We start from the raw sequence: 24,676 nt of genomic DNA on the forward strand, positions 1-24,676 counted from the left end.
TTCTTGCCTCCATTGGTAGATAGGAGTGGCTTAGTAAAAGTTTGCATTTGAGAAATGTTTGCACTTTTGAAATGTTACTCTGTGTGTGGAGGGTACACTGGATGAAGTTAACTCCAGAGTCAGTTGAGAGGCAACTACAGGCTTCTAGGCAAGAGATAATGGTGGGCTCAACAGGGATGGAGAAGGAGGGTATATGGGAATTGGAATTTGAGCTGGGATGAACCCCCGACCTATTAACTTTTTTGCAGGATCCCATAACTAAAGATCCAGTTCAGTCATCAGGCAACAGCAAAGAGATGGATTCCAGTCTCCTCCAGGCAATTGAGGAAATTGAGAATTTTTTCCAGCATCTCTCTGAGCGACATACAAAATGGGCAGAAACCCCAGATGCACCAGAACCACAGAACTGTATGCCTCTGACTGCCCATGCTGAGGAGAGCCAACATGAGTCAACCCGGAGCAAGACGATGCCTCCCCTGGGGCCCACAATGATGACTTCTGCATGCACTAACATCCCTGGGACAGTTCTCACCCAGGACTTAACAATGCACCCTCTTAAAGACCTTGATATGGCCCTTGAAGACCTAAATGAGACTTATTCCATGGGCCAGAAAGTGACTTCCTTTGATCAGATAAAACACACAGCAGGCTCCCAGATGGCAGATGTTACTGACACCCCAAAGTCATCACCCACTGATTGCCAGAAGACAGCCATCACTGCAAGCAAAATGACAATCTCCAATGAAAGTAACCAGCTGAACACTCCAAGTAGTGACCAGACCCTCACTGAGAGTCAGATACCAGCCCTGCATGGAGAACAGATGAAGACCCTCAGTGATAACCAGACTCTCTGTGGGGACCAGGTGACCTTCAGTAGTGACCAGATCCTCACTGATAGTCATACAGTGACTTCCAGTGGTGATGAGGCCCTCTCTGGGGGCCAGATGACAACCAGCCTAGACCTCTATGGAGGGCAAATGATGACTTCCACTGATAACCAGACCCTCTGTGGGGAGCAAGTGACAACCACCACTGGTAACCAGGCCCTCTACAGGGAGCAGATGACGACCTCCACTGGTAACCAGGTCCTCTACGGGGAGCAGATGACGACCTCCACTAGTAACCAGACCCTCTGTGGAGAGCAGATGACGACCTCCACTGGTAACCAGGCCCTTTATGGGGGACAGATGACGACCTCCACTAGTAACCAGACCCTCTACGGGGGGCAGATGATAACCTCCACTGGTAACCAGGCCCTCTGTGGAAACCAGATGAAGACCTCCACTAGTAACCAGACCCTCTGTGGAGAGCAGATGACGACCTCCACTAGTAACCAGACCCTCTACGGGGAGCAGATGACGACCTCCACTGGTAACCAGACCCTCTACAGGGAGCAGATAATGACCTCCACTGGTAACCAGGCCCTCTGTGGAGAGCAGATGACGACCTCCACTGGTAACCAGACCCTCTACGGGGAGCAGATGACGACCTCCACTGGTAACCAGACCCTCTACGGGGAGCAGATGACGACCTCCACTGGGAACCAGGCCCTTTACGGGGGACAGATGACGACCTCCACTGGTAACCAGACCCTCTACGGGGGGCAGATGACGACCTCCACTAGTAACCAGACCCTCTACGGGGAGCAGATGACGACCTCCACTGGGAACCAGGCCCTTTACGGGGGACAGATGACGACCTCCACTGGTAACCAGACCCTCTACGGGGGACAGATGACGACCTCCACTAGTAACCAGACCCTCTACGGGGAGCAGATGACGACCTCCACTGGGAACCAGGCCGTCTGTGGGGAGCAGGTGACGACCTCCACTAGTAACCAGACCCTCTACGGGGAGCAGATGACGACCTCCACTGGGAACCAGACCCTCTACGGGGAGCAGGTGACGACCTCCACTGGGAACCAGGCCCTTTACGGGGGACAGATGACGACCTCCACTGGTAACCAGACCCTCTACGGGGGGCAGATGACGACCTCCACTAGTAACCAGACCCTCTACGGGGAGCAGATGACGACCTCCACTAGTAACCAGACCCTCTACGGGGAGCAGATGACGACCTCCACTAGTAACCAGACCCTCTACGGGGGACAGATGACGACCTCCACTAGTAACCAGACCCTCTACGGGGAGCAGATGACGACCTCCACTGGGAACCAGGCCGTCTGTGGGGAGCAGGTGACGACCTCCACTAGTAACCAGACCCTCTACGGGGAGCAGATGACGACCTCCACTGGGAACCAGGCCGTCTGTGGGGAGCAGGTGACGACCTCCACTAGTAACCAGACCCTCTACGGGGAGCAGATGACGACCTCCACTGGGAACCAGGCCGTCTGTGGGGAGCAGGTGACGACCTCCACTAGTAACCAGACCCTCTACGGGGAGCAGATGACGACCTCCACTGGGAACCAGACCCTCTACGGGGAGCAGGTGACGACCTCCACTGGGAACCAGACCCTCTACGGGGAGCAGGTGACGACCTCCACTAGTAACCAGACCCTCTACGGGGAGCAGATGACGACCTCCACTAGTAACCAGACCCTCTACGGGGGACAGATGACGACCTCCACTAGTAACCAGACCCTCTACGGGGGACAGATGACGACCTCCACTGGGAACCAGACCCTCTACAGGGAGCAGGTGACGACCTCCACTAGTAACCAGACCCTCTATGGGGAGCAGATGACGACCTCCACTGGGAACCAGGCCCTCTGTGGGGAGCAGGTGACGTCCTCCACTAGTAACCAGACCCTCTGTGGGGAGCAGATGACGACCTCCACTGGGAACCAGACCCTTTACGGGGGACAGACGATGACCTCCACTGGTAACCAGACTGTCTGTAGAGAGCAGATGATGACCTCCACTAGTAACCAGACCCTCTACGGGGGGCAGAATATGACCTCCATTGACAACCAGGCTCTCTGTGGAGGCCAGATGGCAACATATAGTGGCAACCCGACCCTCAATGGGGACCAGATGCTGACTCTTCAGGTGGGCAATATGACAATGCTCACTAATGACCACAGCCTTTATGGGGGATATATGATATCCCATCAGTTCTCATCATTGCCACACCCAGGATTCCCATGCTTTTCAAGTTCCCATTTGATTCAAGGACAAGTTCCAGAAAAGCAGAAGACACAGAGCTGCCAGTTCTGGAAGAATCCTGAGGTTTCGAGGCCCTACATCTGCACTTACGAGAACTGCAAGAAGTCTTATAAAAAGGCTTGCCACCTCCGAACCCATATGCGCAAGCACACCGGTGAGTGAGGGCCCGGGAACAGGGGTGAGGGGCAAGTGGCTACAGATTTGTGCCTTTACAAAGCCCTGGGAGCATTTGAGATTGCTGCCACTTCCTTTAAGCCAAGAATTCAAGAAGATTCTATAATAGAAAATGTTGGCACCTTCAGAAGCGGGGATAAAACAGTCCTAGGGACAGGCTCTAGTCTTGGACCAGAGCCAGGCTGGCTATAGCCTTTAGTGGTATTGACTGCTGGTTTCATGGGAAGAAGTGAAGGGATTTCTTTGGCCTCTTGCAGGTAGATGTTCTTGACGCTATTTCTACTGGGATCGTCACTTCATAGTGACAGCGCCCCCAGGCCCCACTTCCCTCATCCTCCTTATTCCCCCCACTAACTTGCCTGCCAATAACTGTCTGTCTCTCCTTCTGTTTTTTTTTCTTCTTCCTTTCCCTTTGTTCCCTTTCTCACAGTTTTCCTCTTGTCTTTCCAGCTTTTGCGGCCCTCATTCCCCTCCTCCTTCACTCACCTCCCCCACTCCCGTCTCCTTTGGCTCTCCCTCTCCCACTCCAACTTGCTCAAAAACTTTTTCTTGTTCACTTTCAATGTCCCTGCCCTACCTCACCCTGATGTATGACAGGTCTCTCTCTCTCTCTTCTTCCAGGGGAGAAGCCCTACATATGCGATGTAGAAGGATGTACATGGAAATTCATCCGCTCAGATGAGCTCAACAGACACAAGAAAAGGCACACTGGGGAACGGCCCTACCTGTGTTCAATATGCAACAAGAATTTTGCAAGATCTGATCACCTAAAGCAGCATGTAAAGGTCCACAATGTTCACCCAGGATTATGAACCCTTCAGCCCATGAGGAAATGTGTACAGCTAAAAGATTCTCCCTACTGAGTTTGTTTCCCTTGAACAAGCTCGCCTATTTCCCTATGCCAGTAGCTAGTAGGTGCTTAATATTCATAAGTTTTCTAAAACATGCAAAGAAAATAGGTATATGCATTTTCATATAAAAACTGGATGACTTTCAACTTGAAACCGGAAGCACTCTTCATTCATTGCCCTCTCTCAGGGTAACTGCTTTTATCAGCATGCTGTGAATCCTTCTAGATCTTACTCTGCATTTACCTGTATGTGTACTTGTAAAAATGTATCTGTGTAGATGATTGAGATTGATATGTATATAACTCAGAGGGTAAAGAATATGGAACTTTTTTTTTGTCTGTAGCTGAGTCCATGTTTCTTTGGGAGCTTCATTCCTGTGTGTTGAAAAGGAGGGGATGCTCAGTCACGTCCAGTGTAAAGTGGTCTCAGGTTAAATGGACTTTGCTTAGATGAGTACTTAGCCTATTCAGAAGTTCAACCTGGGTCAGTTGGGGCTCACGCCTGTAATCCCAGTACTTTGGGAGGCCACGATGGGCAGATTGCTTGAGCCTGGGGAGTTCTAGACTAGCCTGGGCAATATGGTGAAACTCTGCCTCTACAAAAAAAAAAAAAAAAAATACAAAAATTAGCTGGGTGTGGTGGTGTGCACCTATAGTCCCAGCTACTTGGGAGGCTGAGATGGGAGGATCACTTGAGCTCAGTAGTTGGAGTCGCAGTGAGCTATATTCACACCACTGTACCACTGCACTCTAGCCTGGGTGACATAGTGAGACCTTGTCTCAAAAAAAAAAAAAAGATATTATGTAATATTATATATGAAATATATTGAATAAGATATTTAAGTTATAAGTAGAAAAAAATGAGCACCTGTAAGAGCTCATCACCCAGTGTCATGCAATCAGTGTCATGCAATCAGGTGTTGAGATGGCCAGTCGGAACAATGAGCCAGATGGAAAGGAATGATCAAGCCTTATTTACTGACTGCTACAGAACAGATAGGAGAGACAGCCTTAGCCAAGACCCCAAATAAGGAGGCCTCTGCACTGAAGCACCATCGTCCTTCAACGACCCACATAAACCCAGGGTATAAAACTCTGGGCTGGCTGCTTTCTGGGGCCCTTCAGCTGTGGTACAAGTAGGGCACATGCAGTTAAGACTCCATCCTCTGGGGCAGCTTTCCTGAACCTTGGGGGACTAACTCCCAGTGAATCCTAGATTGTTGTCCTTTGCTGTCTGTTAGTAATAAACCTATTTTATTTAACTTGTTGTGTGTATGGGTGTCATTGGATCTCACTGGACTCAGACAAGCTGATAACCAGTGCACAGTGAATCTGCCTTACGGTGGGGATGCCAAGTCCTTGACTATGGCTCCTTTCAGAAAACTGCAATGCCCTGGCTGTGTGCCAAGTCTGGTGAGCTCCCCTACCCATCCTTCTATCTTCTAGAATTGATGACTACCCTGAATTTTGTATATATAAATCCCTTTGATACATTTATCAAAAATGCATGTATTCAAAGATAATTTGTAGGTTTTTTTATTTTGAGCTTCATAAATATTATACTAAGCTATATATAGTCTTCTGAAACTCCCTTGTTTTCAACACTTATCTCTAAGATTTCATCCATGTTATTACTAAGGTCAATATAAAGAATCCATAACAACCCCAAACAAAAATTCTCTACATTGTTAACACACCAGGGTAGGGGCGGGGGGGGGGGGGGAGCGGTGAGAGACCAGAGAAATCTGAGAGTGCACTAGAGTCTTATGTGAAGCACAACTATAAAAAGAAAAGACTATGCAGCTGTTCCTCATTATCCAGATCTAATCTGCTAGATCATGAATTTTTAAAGTTTTTATTTCATTAACCTAAATATGAAAAATAGTAACATATTTCCAACCCATTCAAAAACACCAAACATTTCTTCAAATTTGACTACAACCCTTATATATTATAACAATCCACCAAGGATTTCACATTATATAAAACCCCCAAGGTGTGGTGGCTCACACTTGTAGTCCCAGCACTTTGGGAGGCCGAGGAGGGCAAATCACCTGAGGTCAGGAGTTCAAGACCAGCCTGACCAACGTGGAGAAACACAGTCTCTACTAAAAATACAATTAGCTGGGTGTGGTGGTGCACACCTGTAATCCCAGCTACTTGGGAGGCTGAGGAACAAGAATCACTTGAACCCGGGGGGTGGAGGTCGTGGTGAGCCAAGATCGAGCCATTGCACTCTAGCCTGGGCAACAGAGCAAGACTCAGTCTCAAAAAAAAAAAAAAAAAAAAAAGAGAACTGAAAGAAATGAACAAGGCATCAGTGACCTGAGGGACAATATCAAGCGCTCCCTCAGGAGCAGACTGTGTGTCAGAAATAGAAGGTGGAGGAGAACCCCAAAATTTGACAAAACAATGACCAAAATTTTTCCAAATTTTATTAAGACTACCAAACATTTAGATTGAAAAAGTTCAATGAATCCTAAACAGAATAAAGGTAAGTTCAAAACCATATAAAACCAATCACTATATTTAAGAACAGATACATTATGTGGTAAAAACAATAAATAACTAAGGCGAGATTAATCAAAATTCAGTATAGTGGTTACCTCTGCAAAGAAGGATGGGGAATTCAAAGCTTTAAATATATTAGATTATTTTTCCTTCTTTTTCTTATTTTATTTTTTATAGAGACAAGATCTTGCTGGTCTCAAACTCCTGGCCTCCCCAAAGTGCTGGGATTACAGGCCTGATCTTAGGGGTAAATATTTTTATTTTTTCCTTTTTTTTTTTTTTGACCTTCCTAACATGAGTGCATTTTATTATTAAATTGGAGATATACAAAATATTTCTTGCAGGTTATGATAGATATCACAATCAATGGAAAACAAATGAAGTTCATCCATTCTTCTTCTGTGTTACTTATAACACAAGCCAGGAACCTGGAAGTCACCCTTGACCTCGCCCTCATCTACCAAATCCAGTTAACTATCACTTTCCTACTTCTCCCTACCTCCACTCTCATACCCTGGCCAAAGCCACCTTGACTCTCACCTGAAATACTGCTATGTCCCTTCCTCTCCCTTACAGCCTCGCTCTAATCTTATCTCCACATTGCAGCCAAAGAAAACACTTTCAACCTTATCTCTCCATCTTGAATCTATCTCACCATCCCCTTTACTATCAGAAGCAAGAGTGACAAGTAAATTTCCCAAGACACCTCATAGCCAGGAAATGGCAGAGGCAGGATTCAAAATCTACTAAAGAGTTCACAAGTCTTTTTTGTTTTGTTTGCTTGTTTTGAGATAGAATCTCACTCAGTCACCCAAGGCTGGAGTGCAATGGCAAGATCTCAGCTCACTGCAACCTTCATCTCCCGGGTTCAAGTGATTCTCCCATCAGCCTCCCGAGTAGCTAGGATTACAGGCACCCACCATATGCCAGGCTAATTTTTGTATTTTGTAGAGACGGGGGTCTCACCTTTTTGGCCAGGCTGGTCTCGAACCTCTAACCTCAAGTGATCCGCCTGCTTCGACCTCCAAAAGTGCTGGGATTACAGGCGTGAGCCACCGCACCGGGCCCACTTTGTGCACTTCTAGTAACATCCCTCCTCCACTAGATTGTGATCTCCATAGGAGCAGGAGCCTGTTTTGTCCACCGTTGTAGTGCACATCATACACCTTTGATCACTCTGGTCCTCTCCACATCCATTTCTTGGTGAAAATGCTAGATCACCAAGCAGACCTCTCATCCTACATTCCAACAACAAGCAATTTGGTTTGCTGACCCTACCCACGAGGCTGTGTGTGAGCCAGGTGGGCTGGGGAACAGAGACCAGCCCTGGCCCAGTGAACCCGAGATGGCCTGCTCCATGGAAGGGATCTGGTGCCCTGGTAGAAAGAAACTTTGAGTACCCAAGACTTCAATCCCTGGGGCTAGGGAATGGGTCATAAATGAGCCCCTTCTGCCCCTGTTCTTTTAATCATGTCCACTCCCCTCACATGGGAGCTTGGATGAAGGGCACCTGGATGTCCATCCCAGGTATACTGGGGCCACTAGTAACACAGACAAAGGCAGCAAAGCAGGACAGGGTCAGGGTAGGGGTGGGAGGGCAGGGACAGGCACAGCCAAGGCTGTGGGGCTTCCCCAGAGGCCCAGATAGGCTTGAACCTGCAGAGGACCAGCTTCTCTTCTTGGCAGCACTGGGTACATTCATAAATGTTGTCTATGATCTTTCTGCTCTGCAGAGGCAGGGTGCCTTCATGCACCTCTGAATCCTTACTGTCCATGCCATAGTTTCCAGAAGATAGACATATCCAACGGTATATGTCCAAGAAATGGGAGGTGCAGCTAGCACCCATGAGTCCTTCAGGTCTGACGGAGGCATCTCCTTGAGAAGTCTTTCTCTGACACATCCTTTGGTTAACTTCATGCTCCTCACCATCACAGCCTTGGTGCGCTCAGTATTGTAGGCTCAAAAAACATTTGCTGAATGAATGCAGAACTTGAAGACTGCCTCTCCTCTGAACAGTTGCCACGTCCAGTGTTCTCTGCCTGGAATCCTCTTCCTTCTTCATTCACCTGTTCAGTTTATTTCAAAATTTGAGGGATTACTAGGTGTTACACTCTTTTTTTTTTTTTTTTTTTTTTCCTGAGATGGAGTCTCGCTCTGTCGCCCAGGCTGGAGTGCAGTGGCACAATCTCAGCTCACTGCAAGCTCCGCCTCCCAGGTTCCGGCTATTCTCCTGCCTCAGCCTCCTGAGTAGCTGGGACTACAGGTGCCCGCCACCTCGCCCGGCTAGTTTTTTGTATTTTTTAGTAGAGACGGGGTTTCACTCTGTTAGCCAGGATGGTCTCGATCTCCTGACCTCGTGATCCACCCATCTCGGCCTCCCAAAGTGCTGGGATTACAGGCTTGAGCCACCGTGCCGGGCCAGGTGTTACACTCTTACTGGGATTACCTGGTGATGTATTTAGCAGTCTGGGCACTGCTTCATGACAAGCCTTTCTGACCCCTCCAGTTAGGGGCTCCTTCCCATGGCCACTGTACAGAGGTGGACCTCTGAGTCCCCAGATTAAGACAGTCCCTTGAGCACAGAAACCAGCTGTGATTCATCTGTGCTTGGCAGCAGCCTGGGCTCAGGAAACACCCATAGAAGGCACCATCTTCTTAGGGAAGAGACCACCTCTGGGGCAGACAGATCCTGGTTGGGATTCTAGCTCTGCACTTGATAGCTTGGCCAAGTTCCTTTCTCTCTATCAGTTTGCTAGAGTCAAACAGCCTGCCAAGTCTAGATAAGAGGTTCTAAACAACCTGGCTGGTTTGCCATGATAGTCATTATCCCCTTAACCCCAAGGAACAGCAGGGAAAGATAGGCCACTTAATATCTGGTGCTTGGTAGTCCAGCGACCTAAGGAAGATGGGAGAAGCAGAAGTTACAGTGGGATTCATCCTTACCTGCCCCAGTCTTAGGCCCTTCTTTCCCTCCTAGCCCTCAGTCACCTAGAAAATAGAGCCTGAAAACAAGAAGTAAGTACTGGTGTTTTACTTGGAGAGGTGCAAACCCAAGGCATTGGAAGTGAGAAAATGGAAGAAAAGCAGGAAAGAAAGGGAAGTAACCCCAGGTGATGTATTTAGCAGTCTGGGCACTGCTTCATGACAAGCCCTGCAGAGGCCACAGTAGTTGTGTCCACTGGCTACTTGGGAGGTCTCCCCATTGATGGTACTGTTTTGGAGAATTGGTGCCATGCAGCAATTTATGAAAGGGAGGGAAAAAGGGGGAATTAATCTGCCTGAGTCTCACCTATCTCCCATTTTCCACTAGTTAAAAAAAAAATTTTTTTTTTTTAGATGGAGTCTTGCTCTGTCGCTCAGGCTGGAATGCAATGGTGCAGTCTCAGCTCACCACAACCTCCACCTCCTAGGTTCAAGCCATTCTCCTGCCTCAGCCTCCCGAGTAACTGGGACTACAAGCACACTCCACCATGCCCAGCTAATTTTTGTATTTTTAGTAGAGACAGGGTTTCACCATATTGGCCAGGCTAGTCTCGAACTCCTGACCTTATGATCCACTTGCCTTGGCCTCCCAAAGCATTAAAAGCATGAGCCACTGCACCCGGCCTCAAATTTTATCCCATAAATACTAACTCCCAGTCAGACACTGTGGCTTATGCCTGTAATCCCAGCATTTTGGGAGGCTGAGGTGGGTGGGCCATTTGAGGTCAGGAGTTTGAGATTAGCCTGGCCAACATGGTGAAATCCTGTCTCTACAAAAAATACACAAATTAGCCGGGCGTGGTGGTGTGTGTTTGTAATCCCAGCTATTCAGGCTCTCCTGCCTCAGGAGAATCATTTGAATCTAGGAGGCAGAGGTTGCAGTGAGCTGAGATTGCACCACTGCATTCCAGCCATGGTGACAGAGCAAGACTCTGTCTCAAATAAATAAAGAAATTTTCCCATACTTCTAAGTTTGCTAGCAGCAACTTGGGATGCCAGATCCCATGCCCTATGCTAGGGCATTCCATCCAAGTTTGTGAAGTGGTGGGAAGAAACAGAAGCTCTGGGTACGTGGCCAGTGAGTGACAGGGATAATCTGATGCCATATGTGCCATGCCCAATGCAGTCCAAAACTAGTTTTTTCATTTTCTGGAAGAAGAAACAAGGCATAGTGATCCAAGAACTTTCCCAAGGTCACAAGGATATTAAGTGGCAAATTCAGGATTTGAATATAGTCTGGCTCTGGAAACTAGATTTTATGTAGCAAGCAAAGGAGTCATTAAAGGGTTTTAAGCTGGAGAGTGACAAGAAATCAAGAGCTTTTTAATGAAGCTCCCAATCTCTACTGTACTCCACATTCCCATCTGACTAAACTCCAGCAGAAGCAGGTGGCCCCAGAGAGGTTAACGGCATCCAAGACAAGGTTTGAGGAGTCTCTAACTGGCTGCAGAACTTCGTGGGAGCTTCAACACTGACCCATAATCTTCCTGTCTTCATCTAATCCTACACCTACCGAAGAGAAGTTCTAGCCAGAGGCAGGTAAGATCTGTGTAGAAAAGCCAGAATGAGGCTGGGTGTGGTGGCTCATGCCTGTAATCCCAGCACTTTGGGAGGCCAAGGTGGGCAGATCACGAGGTCAGGAGATCGAGACCATCCTGGCTAACACGGTGAAACCCCGTCTCTCCTAAAAATACAAAAAATTACCCAGGCATGGTGGCATGTGCCTGTAGTCCCAGCTACTCGGGAGGCTTAGACAGGAAAATCACTTGAACCTGGGAGGTGGAGGGTACAGTGAACCAGATCACGCCATTGCACTCCAGCCTGGGAGACCGAGTGAGACTCCATCTCAAAAAAAAAAAGAAAAAAAAAGGAAAAGGCCAGAATGAGGAGAGGAGACTGACCTAAGGACCAGCAGCAGGAGGACCGTCCTGCTCTCTACTGTTGGTCTGTGGGTCTGAGGGTCCTGGCCGATGAGTTTTCTGGTGTTGCTTGAGATGGTCAGACCTCATAAACTCCCGGCTGCATTGATCACATTTATATGGTCGATATCTGGTGTGTACCCGTGTATGTCGTCTCAGCTCATCAGAACGGAAGAAAGACCACGAACAACTTCCCCAGTTGCAAGAATAGGGCCTCTCACCTGGGAATGACAAGGGAGAGATGGAATTTAGAATAGAGTAGGAAGGAAGGGATCCGACTCTGTGAGGCAGAGCAGCCCAGGTTGAGGATTCAAAAGGGAAGGTCCAGGGAACTAGGGAGCGGCAACATAACCAGGAGTGCCCACCCTAGTCCTCCTGTATGGCAAGTCGGGGAGCCAGTCTAGCTTAGTTCTAAGCTTGGAAGAGGAAAGGCTCATCCCAAACAATTACCCACCAATGTCCCAGGACAAATTGAAAGCCCAGAGACTCCTCCATCCCCACCCCACCTGACACCTCCTTCACCTGTGTGCTTGCGCTGGTGGCTCACCAGATGGGAGCGTTTGGTATAAGCTTTTCCGCAGTTCTCGTAGTTGCAGCAGTAAGGCCTTGCCTCCGAGGAGTCCCCTCTACCAGTCCTTTCCTGAGGCCTGGAGTTCTTCTCTGCTGTCTGTGGAGCAGGTCTGGGCTGCTCCGGTAGAAATGGGCCTTCTTGAGAGTCCGGCTGAGTCACAAGAGAGTCCTGACACCCTAAAGCCAGCAATGACTGGGGCTCAGCTGGAGGCATCCCAAGGTCCTGGGCATCTTGTGGGGGCAACATCTGAGCCACGGACGGGAGCACTGCCTGGGCCTCAGTGGAAAGCATGGTCGGGCCTAACAATGTTTCTTCAGAAGGCACTGTCGAGAGGCCAGGGTAAGGCATCGGAGGGTTCCCAGCGTGGGACATCATTGGGATTCCAGTGGAAGCTGAGACTGGCAGCCCACTGGGGGGCATCCTTAGATTCCCGCTGAAGGGCCTGGCCACCCTTGGAATATTAGGCTCTCCTATGAGCATTAGTTGGGGCCCACTGAAAATCGTCATCTCTTGCTGAGGGGGAGACACTCTCTGACAGTAAATCATCTGGGACGGAGTGAGAGTCGCTTGGGGGCAGTAGCTCACACCACGCTCAGGCAGTGGCATACTAAACTGTGGCCCTCCTTCATCCATATTCTGCCCCGGCGCCTCAACAGACACCAAGGGGGACCTCAGCATCTCTGTGCTGTGAGGAAAGTGCTGAATGCTTGGTAGGCCTTGGTTCCAAGAGGTGTGCACTCCAGAGCTTTCAGAAGATGAAGACACATTCAAGATGGGTGCTGAGTTCTCGTTATCCTTGGGGAGAAAGAGTCAAGTGATTTTTGCTCAAATTCCAGTTCCACATGTCCCTCCTCTTCGTTCCCAGACCCCATCCTAATCCAGCCCTCTGTTTCCATCTCTTGCTTGAAATATCCTGCCTCCAGACCATTTTCCAGCTTGGGCTTTCTCACATGCGGTCTGGCTGATACAAGCCCCATAGAAGCCTAGCCGTAACTCATGCCACTTTCTCTCGGACATGTTTTTGGTTTTTATGTCACACAAAGCAACAAAGAGAACAAATAAAACAGTCCATAACCTACAACTTCAGCAAAACTCTGAGAAAATGTTCAGACTCCAATTTATTTTTTTCTTTTTTCTGAGACAGAGTTTTACTCTTGTTGCCCAGACTGGAGTGCAATGGCGCAATCTCGGCTCACCACAACCTCTGTCTCCTGGGTTCAAGTGATTCTCCTGCCTCAGCCTCGTGAGTAGCTGGGATTACAGGCATGCACCACCACGCCCGGCTAATTTTGTATTTTTCGTAGAGACGGGGTTTCTCCATGTTGGTCAGGCTGATCTCAAACTCCTGATCTCAGGTGATCTGCCTGCCTCAGCCTCCCAAAGTGCTGGGATTACAGGCGTGAGCCACCGCGCCTGACCCAAATTCCAAATTATACATAAGTGTGAAAGTGAAAGAACATCCTAAACCAGCAGAACGGGTGCAGAAAGCCACAAAGATAGAAGGAATTGAGGCTGCAGATGGGTCTTGGCTTTAGCAAAACTTAGACATCATCTGCAAATATTTGCCTATGGAAGAGCATCTGCCCTGAGTGGGAACTGCCTGGGCAGGTCTGAGATCAAGCATTGGTGGAGATATGGGGGAAAGGCAGATGTGAAAAAAACACTTCTTAAAAAAAGGGATGGGGATTGCCTGGAAGTCAGGGGCAGTATCCCTCGATGACTGACTTGCATGAAGGGTAGGAAAGAGATTGGTGGTAGAAGGTCTTAAAATAGGATAGGAGCCAAGAACCATGTTTTTAAAAACTGTCATTAGGCCAGGCACGGCGGCTCACAACTGTGTAATCCCAGCACTTTGGGAGGCCAAGGCAGGTGGATTGCTTGAGCTCAGAAATTTCAAAAACAAAAATCAGCTAGGTATGGTGGTGTGTGCCTGTAGTCCCAGCTACTTGGGAGGCTGAGGCAGGAGAATCACTTGAGTCCAGGAGGCAGAGGTTGCAGTGAGCTGAGATTGTGCCACTGTACTTCAGCCTGTGCTGACAGAGTGAGACCCTGTCTCAAGAAGACAAGCAACAAGCAACAACAACAACAAAATCCATTACTGTAGCAATAGAAGAGGGAGCTGTTGAGTTGAGAAACCAATAAAGCTACCCCATCATCTCCTATTCACTCTTCAATTGGGATGGTCCAGAAAAGAACAATCCATTCAAATATGACAACCAAAAGAGAAGTTTAAAATAGGGTATCCATACAAGATACTAAACCATCAAGAAAGAAATTGAAGATTGCAATAAAAAAAAATCACCAGAAAATTATTGCTACAAATCAAGGGAAAATGTAACAACATTCAAACACAAGAAAGAGAAGAGAAGAGAAGAGATTGACTCCCTGAGGCGGGCAGATTACTTGAGGTCAGGAGTTCAAAGAAGGAAGGAAGGAAGGAAGGAAAGAAGGAAGAAAGGAAGGAAAGAAGGAAGGAAGGAAGGAAGGGAGGGAGGGAGGAAGGAAGGAAGGGAGGAAAGAAGGCAAAACTTGAAGCAATTACAACTTTTGCAGCAATTATAGGAACATCACAGGACAGAAATAGGGAAATTCAAAACAAAACATCCAGACGACAGGATAGGAGTTATATTAGAGAGTAGGGAATGGGGAAAGATAAGAAAGGGACACTGGACGGGCTTCTATTTCTTGACCTGAATGACAGTTTCACAGGTTTTACTTTGTAACAGTTCATTACTTTGTAGAAGCTGTACTTACATTCACTTTTCTGTTTGAGTGTTATTTTTAGCAATATGGTTTAAAATAAGTTAGTATTGCTGGGCACAGTGGCTCATGCCTATGATCCTAGATCCTTGGGAGGCCCAGGTGGAAGGATCGCTTGAGTCCAGGAGTTCAAGACAAGCCTGAGCAACATAGGGAATCCTCATCTCTACAAAGAACAAAAAACTAGCCAGGCATGGTAGCATGTGGCTGTGGTCACAGCCACTCAGGAAACTGAAGTGGAAAGGATCACTTGAGCCTGGGAAGTCGAAGCTGCAGTGAGCTGTGATCGCATCACTGCGGTCCAGCCTAGGTGACAGAGTGAGGCCCCATCTCAAAAAATAATAATAATAATAATGCTAAATTTAAACAGGCAATATTCTATACAAATTCACAGTGTAAAAATACACATTTTTTTTTAGCTCTGTCCGGTAAAATAGCCCATCGAAGCAACTGTGACTCTAATAACAATGCGTGCCTCTAGAGCCTAGACTTGTCTCTAATTCTATTCCTTGCTAAAAGTTAGACCAAGAAATTCCTGACTCCAAGACTGGGAAAAGGAAGGTTTAAGGGAGGCTGGTACATTTCGTGCCTGAAAATGAGAGCTTTCAAAGATTAGGATTGGGTCAAAAGGAGATACGAAGCGATATCAAGGAAGATGGCAGGGTAGGAAGCACCAGCAACATGTGTCCCCAGCAAGGTAACTATCACACTGGCAGCATTTGCCTGTTATAAGTTTTTGGAACGGTGCAGGGTTTTAAGGCTTGTACCTTCCAAGGGAAGGCTTTGAAAGTAAATTGCAGTTAATTTTGGTCAACCTAAATTCTTAGGTAGGTCGTAACTACCCATACACACCCCATGTTCCTGGAGCAACTTGCACGAGCCAGAGTGGGCAATAAAAACCTTGTCCTCCAACTACTGGGGATCTATGTCCTGATTGTTATTTGCTGTTTCTGATTATGAGGTGCAGACAAGGTGGGCAGCCATTGTGGCAACTCAACCCCCAATGTTACAACCCCCTCCCCTTCCCACTGAAGAGACTTCCAGATATGAATACAAACATCCAAGAAGCTCAACAAAATTCAAGTAGGATAAACTCACAGACCTATACCAAGAAACATCATAATAAAATAGTTGAGGCCTGGCGTGGTGGCTCACGCCTGTAATTCCAACACTTTTGGAGGCCAAGGCAGGTGGATCACTTGAGGTCAGAAGTTCAAGGCCAGCCTGGCCAACATGGTGAAACCCCGTCTCAACTAAAAATACAAAAATTAGCCAGGTGTGGTGGCAGGTGCCTGTAATCCCTGCTACTCGGGAGGCTGAGGCAGGAGAATCGCTTGAACCCAGGAGGCAGAGATCGTGCTACTGCATTCCAGAGAGCGAGACCCTGTCTCAAAAATAAAAAATAAAAATAAAACTGTTGAAAACCCAAGACAAAGAGAGAATCTTGAAAATAGCAAGATAAGTGACTCAGTGCTTATAGGGGATCCCACAAATTACCTGTAGTTCTTTAATCAAAAACCTTGGACACTAAGACCATGGGTTGATATATTCAAAGTACTAAAGGAAAAAAAATAACTATCAACCATCCTATATATGGCAAAACTGTCTTTCCAAAATGAGGAAGAAATTAGACATTCCAAGATAGGCAAAAGCTGAGAGACCATTACCACTAGACATGTCCTGCAAGAAACGCTAATTGCAGTCCTTCAGGCTGAAATGAAACAACGCTAGACAGTAGCTTGAAGCCATGTGAAGAAATCCGTCATAAGAAAAATTTCTGATAAGGGTAATATATGGACAATGATAAAAGTGAGTATTATTTTAACTTTTTTTTTTTTTTTTTTTTTTTTTTTTGAGACGGAGTCTTGCTCTGTCGCCCAGGCTGGAGTGCAGTGGCCGGATCTCAGCTCACTGCAAGCTCCGCCTCCCGGGTTCACGCCATTCTCCTGCCTCAGCCTCCCGGAGTAGCTGGGACTACAGGCGCCCGCTACCTCGCCCGGCTAGTTTTTGTATTTTTTAGTAGAGACGGGGTTTCACCGTGTTAGCCAGGATGGTCTCGATCTCCTGACCTCGTGATCCGCCCGTCTTGGCCTCCCAAAGTGCTGGGATTACAGGCTTGAGCCACCGCGCCCGGCCCTTAACTTTGATATATAACTCCACTTTTTGTTTTCTACATGATTTAAAAGAATGCATAAAATTTATGATCTTATTTTTTGACATACAATGCATAAAAATGTAATTTTGTGAGATCAGTAACTGAAAAGAGGTGGAAATGGAGCTATACAGAAGAAGTTTTTTATGTGCTATTAAAGTTAATCTGGTATAAATTCAAATTAGAATGTTATAAGTAGGATGTCAAATGTATTCCCCATGGCAACCACAAAGAAAATAGCTAGAGAAGATATGCAAAAGGGGCCAGGTGCAGCAGCTCACGCCTGTAATCCCAACATTTTGGGAGACCAAGGTGTGTGGATCACTTGAGCTCAGGAGTTCGAGACCAGCCTGGCCAACATGATAAAACCCCATCTCTACTAAAAACATAAAAATTAGCCGAGCATGGTGGCACATGCCTGTAGTCCCAGCTACTTGGGAGGCTGAGGCAGGAGAATCACTTGAACCTGGGAGGTAGAGGTTGCAGTCAGCTGAGATCCAGCCACTGCACTCCAGCCTGGGCAACAGAGTGAGACTCTGTCTCCAAAAAAATATATATATATACCCACACATACACACACACACACACACAAAAGGAAATTGTGTTATAAGGAAATGTAAATTTCACTATAAAAAAATCAATTAAACAAAAAGACAATGCTGGAAATGAGGAAAAAAATGGCAGAATTAAATCCTTCCTTGCAAGTAAAATACTTAGGAAAGTAAATGGATAATACTTTCCAAAAGACAGATATTGGCAGAATGGATTAAAAATGGATAGTAGATCACAAATTAAGTCTCAATAGATTTTAAAAGAAAGACACTTTTCCCTTGCCGCTTTTAGAAAAAAAGCAAAAAAAAAGGTATCATAAGGTATCATACAAAGAATATTCTCTGACCCACAACCAGATAAACTAGAAAATTTACAAATCTCTGGAAATGAAACAGCACTCTCTGAAACAATCAATGGGTCAAATAAAAAAATCACAATGAAAATTAGAAAATACTTAGAGACCAATAAAAATGAAAACATAGCTACCAAATCTTATGGGACACAGCAAAAGCAGTGGTAAGGGGAAAATCTACTGGTTTAAATGCTTACAATAAAAAAGATCTCAAACCAACAACATAGCTTTATAACTTAAAGAACTAGAGAAATACACTAAACCCCAAACCAGAAGGAAGGAATGAGAAAAATCCATGAAGCTAAGTTCTTAGGAAAGATTAACAACATTGCCAAACATTTAGCTAGATCAACTAAGGAAAAAGAAAAGGCTCAAATGATTAAATATGAGAAATGAAATTGGAGACATTATAATACAGTACTGTGAAAAATTTCACACCAACAAACTGGATAACCTGGATAAAATGGACAAATTCCTAGAAACACAGAACCTATCAAGACTATCACAGGTTGAGCATTTTGAGACTATGAAGCAGGTGGATTGCTTGAGGCCCAGAGTTCAAGACCAGCCCGGGCAACATGGTGAGACCCCCATCTCTACAAAAAAAATTAAAAATTGCCAGATGTGGTGGCAAGTGTCTGTAGTCCCAGCTGCTCCAGAGGCTGAGATGTGAGTGGTGCAATCAATCACGGCTCATTTTGAGCTGGAATACAGTGGTATGATCATGGCTCACTGCAACCTCAAGTGACAAAAGCTGAGCTCTTATCCTAACTTTGAACATTACTAATTGAAGTGATTAAATTAAGCATTTATTCTGCCTCTAAAAGAAAAGAAATTTCAAAATTACCAAATGATTGCAGTTAAGTATTAATTCCTACTTTACAGAAGAATACAAACTAATTAATGTAGAATGAATGGTGGAATTACAAAATTTATTTTTCTGCCAGGTCCAGTGACTCACGCCTGTAATCCCAGCACTTTGGGAGGCCGAGGTGGATCACTTGAGGTCAGGAGTTCAAGACCAGCCTGGCCAATATGGCAAAACCCTGTCTCTACTAAAAATACAAAAAATTAGCTGGGCGTGGTGGTGCATGCCTGTAATCCCAGCTACTCGGGAGGCTGAGGCATGAGAATTGCTTGAATCTGGGAGGCAGAAGTTGCAGTGAGCCAAGATCGTGCCACTGCACTCCAGCCTGGGGGAGAGAGTGAGACTCTGTCTCAAAAAAAAAAAAAAGAAAAGGAAAGGAAAAGGAAAAAAAAAAGGAAAAGAAAATGTATTTTGCCACCCCTAAGGAAATTTAACTGAGGAAAAATTTAAATGTGGTGTTAAAACCATTAGGTGAATGGCCAGTAGGGAACTGGACATTGGATACACACAAAGCAGAATCACACAGACTACTTTCTGACCACAAGGTAAATTTCAATAGAGAGATCAACCAGGCTTTTCACTACCTTAATACAAGTATCACCAAATGGTAGCCAGGTGTGTCTCCTGTTGTTATGCAGGATAAAACCTGCATGAGGCATGAGGCACTCTTGCCAAAAATCTTGAATCCAGTTAAGCTGTAAGTTCTAATCATAACTTAAAGGTAATACAAGTGATAGAAGATAAAGCTAAATGCTATCATGAGGAAGCAATCTGGTATATCTGAAAGGAACATTCTATAAGACAAAAGTCAGCATCATGAAAAACTGAATCCCAATCATGAAAAAATAAAACTATTCTAATTTCAGAGACTCAAGGGACATAATCACCAGATACAGTGTATGGTCTTAAATTCTGGTTTGGACACAACAGCTACGAAGTACATTTTAGGAATAGCTAGGGGCATTTGAATAAGGCTTGCATCTAAGATGATTTAAAGGAATTATCAGCTGGGCGTGGCGGCTCACGCCTGTAATCCCAGCACTTTGGGAGGCTAAGGCGGGTAGATCACTTGAGGGCAGAAGATTGAGACCAGCCTGACAAACATAGCAAAACCTCTCTACTGAAAATACAAAAAATTAGCTGGGTGGAGTGGCACACACCTGTAATCCCAGCTACTTGGGGGGAGGCTGAGGCACGAGAATTGCTTGAACCTGGGAAGCGGAAGTTGCAGAGCCGAGACGCGCCACTACACCCCAGCCTGGACAACAGCGCCAAGACCCTGTCTCAAAAAAAAGTGTATATATATATATACACACACACACATATATATATACAATTTTGATACATTTGATTATGTGGTTTTGGCTATAGAGGAAAATGTTCTTTTTTAAAAAAACTCTAGAAGAGTTGGGAAGATCTTGTTTTATTTTTAATTTAAATAATTTTAGAGACAGGATCTCACCATGTTGCCCAGGCTGGAGTGCAGTGGCTATTCACAAGTGTGATTGTGGTGCACCACAGCCTAAAACTCCTGAGATCAAACGATCCTTCTGCTTCAGCTTCCTGGGCCGCTGGGACTATAGGTGTGAGCCACTGTGCCTGGCCTTATCAGTTGTATTTACCACTATATGCTCAGCAACTAGCATAAGACAGACATATAATAGGAACTAGGTAAATGACTATTGTGTGGGCACCTCTGGGGTGCTCAGCCTGTCTTTCCTAACTCTCAGCAATGGCCCTCTCGTTTTCCCAGTCCTTCATGGCAAATTAAGTTGTCTAAACATGTCTTCACCACTACTTTGCCTTATGATTCTCCCAAATTTGCTCTGGCCTCCATCTCTCCACAGAGCCAGCTTGCATAAAGGTCACCACTGACAACTTCCATCCCACTATGACCAAGCAGCACTTTCCAGACTCCTGGCTTGACCTCTCAGGAGATTATATGACCACTGGCCACACCCTTCTTATAATGCTTCCCTTGGCCTCTCACACGCATGGACACACTTTCCGACCATTTCTCCGACCTCCTCCTTCACAGTCTCTTTTGCAGATTTCTCTTTCTCTACTCTCTCTGGGCAAACTTCCCCATGCCAGTGGATCTGTTTCTGTTCATAGTACAACTATTCCTAAATCTATAGCTCTGGCGAAGATGGCTCCTGAATTTTCCAGCTACCTACTGTTTGGGTCCTTTTGGATGGCCCACGGGTTCTTCCAATGGACTGTGTCCAAAATTCACTGTCATCTTTGCCCACCTCCCCCAAACAACGGATTAACCTAGTCCTTCTCACCCTTCTTTCTCGCTCAGAAAATATCACTGCTGTCACTCAATTGTGCAAGCAAGAAATCTGTTACTCTAGATGTCTCCCTCACCACTTGGGACCAATGATTGTGGTCCCTGCCTCCAAAACATCTCCACAATCGATGATACATCTAGCTTCTCCATCTCCACTCTCACTTCTCTAGGTAGGCCGCCATTTGAATTCTCACCTGGATTATCACAAAAGCTTTCTAACTATTGCCTTGAATCCAGCCCACATCCACCAGGACACTCCTTTGAAAATGCAAATCTAATTGAGACAGATTATGTTTAAACTCATCAATGGCTTCCCACTGCTCTCGGAATAAACAAGCCCTGAATGATCTCAATGTGTCCCTGGAGCCACCCTCCCATCACTGTCTAGGCCCTGGTCTTTCAGTTCCTCCTAAGAGGAAGCATACAGCCTGTGGTCTCAGACCTGGGAACCCTTCACCTGACCGGTTCTCTAGTCCCAGGACTGAGTCTCAGCTGTCTCCTAAGCCTCCCAAATCGGGTCAAACACCCCTGATATCTGCTCCCATGCGCCCCCGACTTCTCCTCCATGTAACGCTGTACAATTCCAATCATTCAGCTAACGATTTATTAATAAAATGTTATATATATCTGTTTCATGGTAAATTCATCATTGTATTTCCACAGTCTGGCAAAAGCCTACCACTTAGCAGGGCTCCAATTAACTTTTTTTTTTTTCCTGTCAGTTCCTGCTCACTTCCTGACTTGGTCTTTGTTGTCCCGCCTACTCAAGCCCCTGGCCTGAAAGTTGCCTGGAACCCTCTTACCCCCGATGCTCCCAACACAAGCTCTACTGCTGGGCGAACATATTGGAATAAACGACGTATGATTTACACCCTCAATCTCACAACCCTCCCTTTCCAGTCCCTCCCCAATCTCGCATCCCTTCCTTTGCAACCCCTCCCCAATCTCCCATTCCTTCCTTTGCAACCCCTCCCCTCGGATTTCCACCCCTCGGCTTTCTGCTTCCCTCTGCCTCCCGTCTCCTACACGGCCTCCCCTCCCCGCCGCCCCCTAGCCTGGGCCCGCCCCCGGCCTGCCAGGAGCTGACACCTGGCTCACCTGGGCAGCCTGGTGCGCCACCTGCCATCGGCTCAGCTCCCCAGCCTCCTGTTCCATCTCAGCCTGAGGTCGGTTGTACATGAAGACTGGGTGGGGTCTAGACTCTCTACTGAACAGACAGGAAACCAGCCACCACGGCGTCGCAGGCGGGTATCGGGACATCGCTACGCCACAATCACCTTCTATTTACCTATTTACAGCTGCGCCAGGGGGCGGAGTCAACCCCACCCGTCCCGCCCTGCGCCGCCCCCGCAGCCCTGCCCTAGGCTGCCCATCCCAACCAAGGCGGCATCACGGACAGCCACCTCAGGCCTTGAACGCTTCCTAAAGGAAGTTGGCCCGCCCACCCACCCCACCCATTCCACCCTTCAGTCTGAGCAACTGTTTCACCCAGTAGGAGCTGAGGACACCCAGGTCTCAGACTCCAGCCAGGAGGAGGCTGGAGAGAGAGGCAAGGCTGGGTGTAGGGCGTCTGCCCATAGGAGAGCCTCCACCAGCACTCTATCAGGTCGGGAGCTTGCCATAAGCTTTGGGAGGGCTGGAGCTTTTCTGCTACAGTCTCTGCACCTCTGTCCCTTGTCTGTACGAACTGGAGACTGGGAGCTTCATGCACAGTCTATTTATTCCACAGTGTTTACTGAGTGCCCATTGTGTGTTGGGCATTGATCTCTGAACTAGGGGTAAAATGGTGAACAGGACAGAACCAAGTCCTTGCTGTCAATTTCCATTTTACATGGGCAGACAAGAAATGAGTAATAAAGTTGTTAACTATTATAATTTTAGACGGTGGTGAGTGCTATGGAAAACCAAAAGACAAATGTGAGCTGAAAACCAAATGTCTGAAAGGAGCCAGCCATAGGAAGATTGAAAGGCTCTAAGGCAAGAAAGAGCCCGACAGTGCTAGAAGGAAATTGAAGGCAGGGTGACCACAGTGATACCACATGGGCAGTGACACGAGGACAGAGGGATAGGGCCTTGAAGACAGCAGAAAGGAGTTTGGATTTTATTCTGGAACTTGATATGATCTAATACATGTTTTTAAAATAAACCATTTGGTTCCTTATGGATTATAAAGGGCCAGAGGGGTGCAGAGACACCAGTTAGAAATCTAAAGGAGCTGTGGCTGGGAGCAGTGGTTCATGTCTGTAATGCCAGCACTTTGGGAGGCTGAGGTGGGCGGATCACCTGAGGCTGGGAGTTTGAGACCAGCCTGATCAACATGGAGAAACCTACTAAAAATACAAAATTAGCCAGGCGTGGTGGTGCATGCCTGTAATCCCAGCTACTCAGGAGGCTGAGGCAGGAGAATCACTTGAACCTGGGAGGCGGAGGTTACAGTGAGCCGAGATCGCACCACTGCACTCCAGCCTGGGCAACAAGAGTGAAACTCCGTCTCAAAAAATAAAATAAAATAAATCTAAAAGAGCTGTCCAGGCCGGGCGCGGTGGCTCAAGCCTGTAATCCCAGCACTTTGGGAGGCCGAGACGGGCGGATCACGTGGTCAGGAGATCGAGACCATCCTGGCTAACACAGTGAAACCCCGTCTCTACTAAAAATACAAAAACTAGCCGGGCGAGGTGGCGGGCGCCTGTAGTCCCAGCTACTGGGGAGGCTGAGGCAGGAGAATGGCGTAAACCCGGGAGGCGGAGCTTGCAGTGAGCTGAGATCTGGCCACTGCACTCCAGTCCGGGCGACAGAGCGAGACTCCGCCTCAAAAAAAAAAAAAAAAAAAAAAAAAAGAGCTGTCCAAGAAGGAGATGTCAGTGTTTGGTCATGGAGGTGGTGCCCACCTGTAGTCCCAGCTACTCAGGAGGCTGAGGCGGGAGACCACTTGAGCCCAGGAGTTCTGGGCTGTAGTGTGCTATGCTGATCTGGTGTCCACACTAAGTTCAGCATTAGTATAGTGAGCTCCCAGGAGTGGGGCACCACCAGGTTGCCTAAGGAGGGATGAACCAGCCCAGGTCAGAAATGGAGTAGGTCAAAACTCATGCTGATCAGTGATGGGATTACTGCACTTGTGAACGGCCAGTGCACTCCACCCTTGGCAACATAGTGAGATCCCATCTCTTAAAAAAAAGAAAAAAGAATGAAAAACTGGACTTGTAATGGATCAGAAGTGGGTAGGAAGGAAGGGAAAGAGGAATCAAAGAGACTCCTACATTATTGGCTTGAGCAACTGTGTGATGATCATGCCACTTGGTATATGGAAAGATAGGAAGAGGAGCAGATTTGGAGGTGGCTGAAACAAAATTCCATTTTAGACATTGATTTTGAGATGTCTATTAATTATGCTCAGAGAAGGTCAGAGCTATAAATGTAAACTTGGGTGTTGTCAGCATATAGATGGTAGTTAAAGTGGATGCTATCAACACTGGAGATAGTTTGAGAAAAGGACAGAGGACAGAGCCTGGGGACTGTTACATTGAAGGTCCAGCAGAACAGCAAAGTCATCCAAAGAGCCTGAGAGG

General features: G+C 46.9%; 2 protein-coding genes across 2 annotated transcripts; one reads left to right on the forward strand and one right to left on the reverse strand.

Annotated features, from left to right (window-relative positions):
* The first annotated feature begins 296 nt into the window (after positions 1–296).
* Positions 297–4,111, forward strand: KLF18 (Kruppel like factor 18). The gene is made up of 2 exons (XM_033229331.1): positions 297–3,279; positions 3,921–4,111. Exons 1-2 carry the CDS (start codon positions 297–299, stop codon positions 4,109–4,111), a joined length of 3,174 nt encoding a protein of 1,057 aa, XP_033085222.1.
* Positions 4,112–6,816: 2,705 nt separating this feature from the next.
* Positions 6,817–22,370, reverse strand: KLF17 (Kruppel like factor 17). Its single transcript, XM_033226712.1, has 4 exons — positions 22,209–22,370; positions 12,085–12,928; positions 11,545–11,783; positions 6,817–8,727 (listed from the first exon to the last, which is right to left on the reverse strand). The coding sequence occupies exons 1-3, from the start codon at positions 22,368–22,370 to the stop codon at positions 11,545–11,547; spliced, it is 1,245 nt and encodes a 414-aa protein (XP_033082603.1). The 3' UTR covers positions 6,817–8,727.
* Between the last annotated feature and the right edge of the window lie 2,306 nt (positions 22,371–24,676).

The sequence above is a fragment of the Trachypithecus francoisi genome, unplaced genomic scaffold (assembly GCF_009764315.1).
Source record: "Trachypithecus francoisi isolate TF-2019V2 unplaced genomic scaffold, Tfra_2.0 Lachesis_group12, whole genome shotgun sequence".
NCBI lineage: Eukaryota > Metazoa > Chordata > Mammalia > Primates > Cercopithecidae > Trachypithecus > Trachypithecus francoisi.

Excerpts from the sequence above, each read along its gene's own strand:
- KLF18 (XM_033229331.1), top strand. The coding sequence starts at position 297 with ATGGATTCCAGTCTCCTCCAGGCAATTGAGGAAATTGAGAATTTTTTC. Across the intron at positions 3,280-3,920 it reads CCATATGCGCAAGCACACCG|GGGAGAAGCCCTACATATGC; the intron begins GTGAGTGAGGGC and ends CTCTTCTTCCAG.
- KLF17 (XM_033226712.1), bottom strand. The coding sequence starts at position 22,370 with ATGTCCCGATACCCGCCTGCGACGCCGTGGTGGCTGGTTTCCTGTCTG. Across the intron at positions 12,929-22,208 it reads TGGCGCACCAGGCTGCCCAG|GATAACGAGAACTCAGCACC; the intron begins GTGAGCCAGGTG and ends TTTCTCCCCAAG. Across the intron at positions 11,784-12,084 it reads CCACCAGCGCAAGCACACAG|GTGAGAGGCCCTATTCTTGC; the intron begins GTGAAGGAGGTG and ends TGTCATTCCCAG.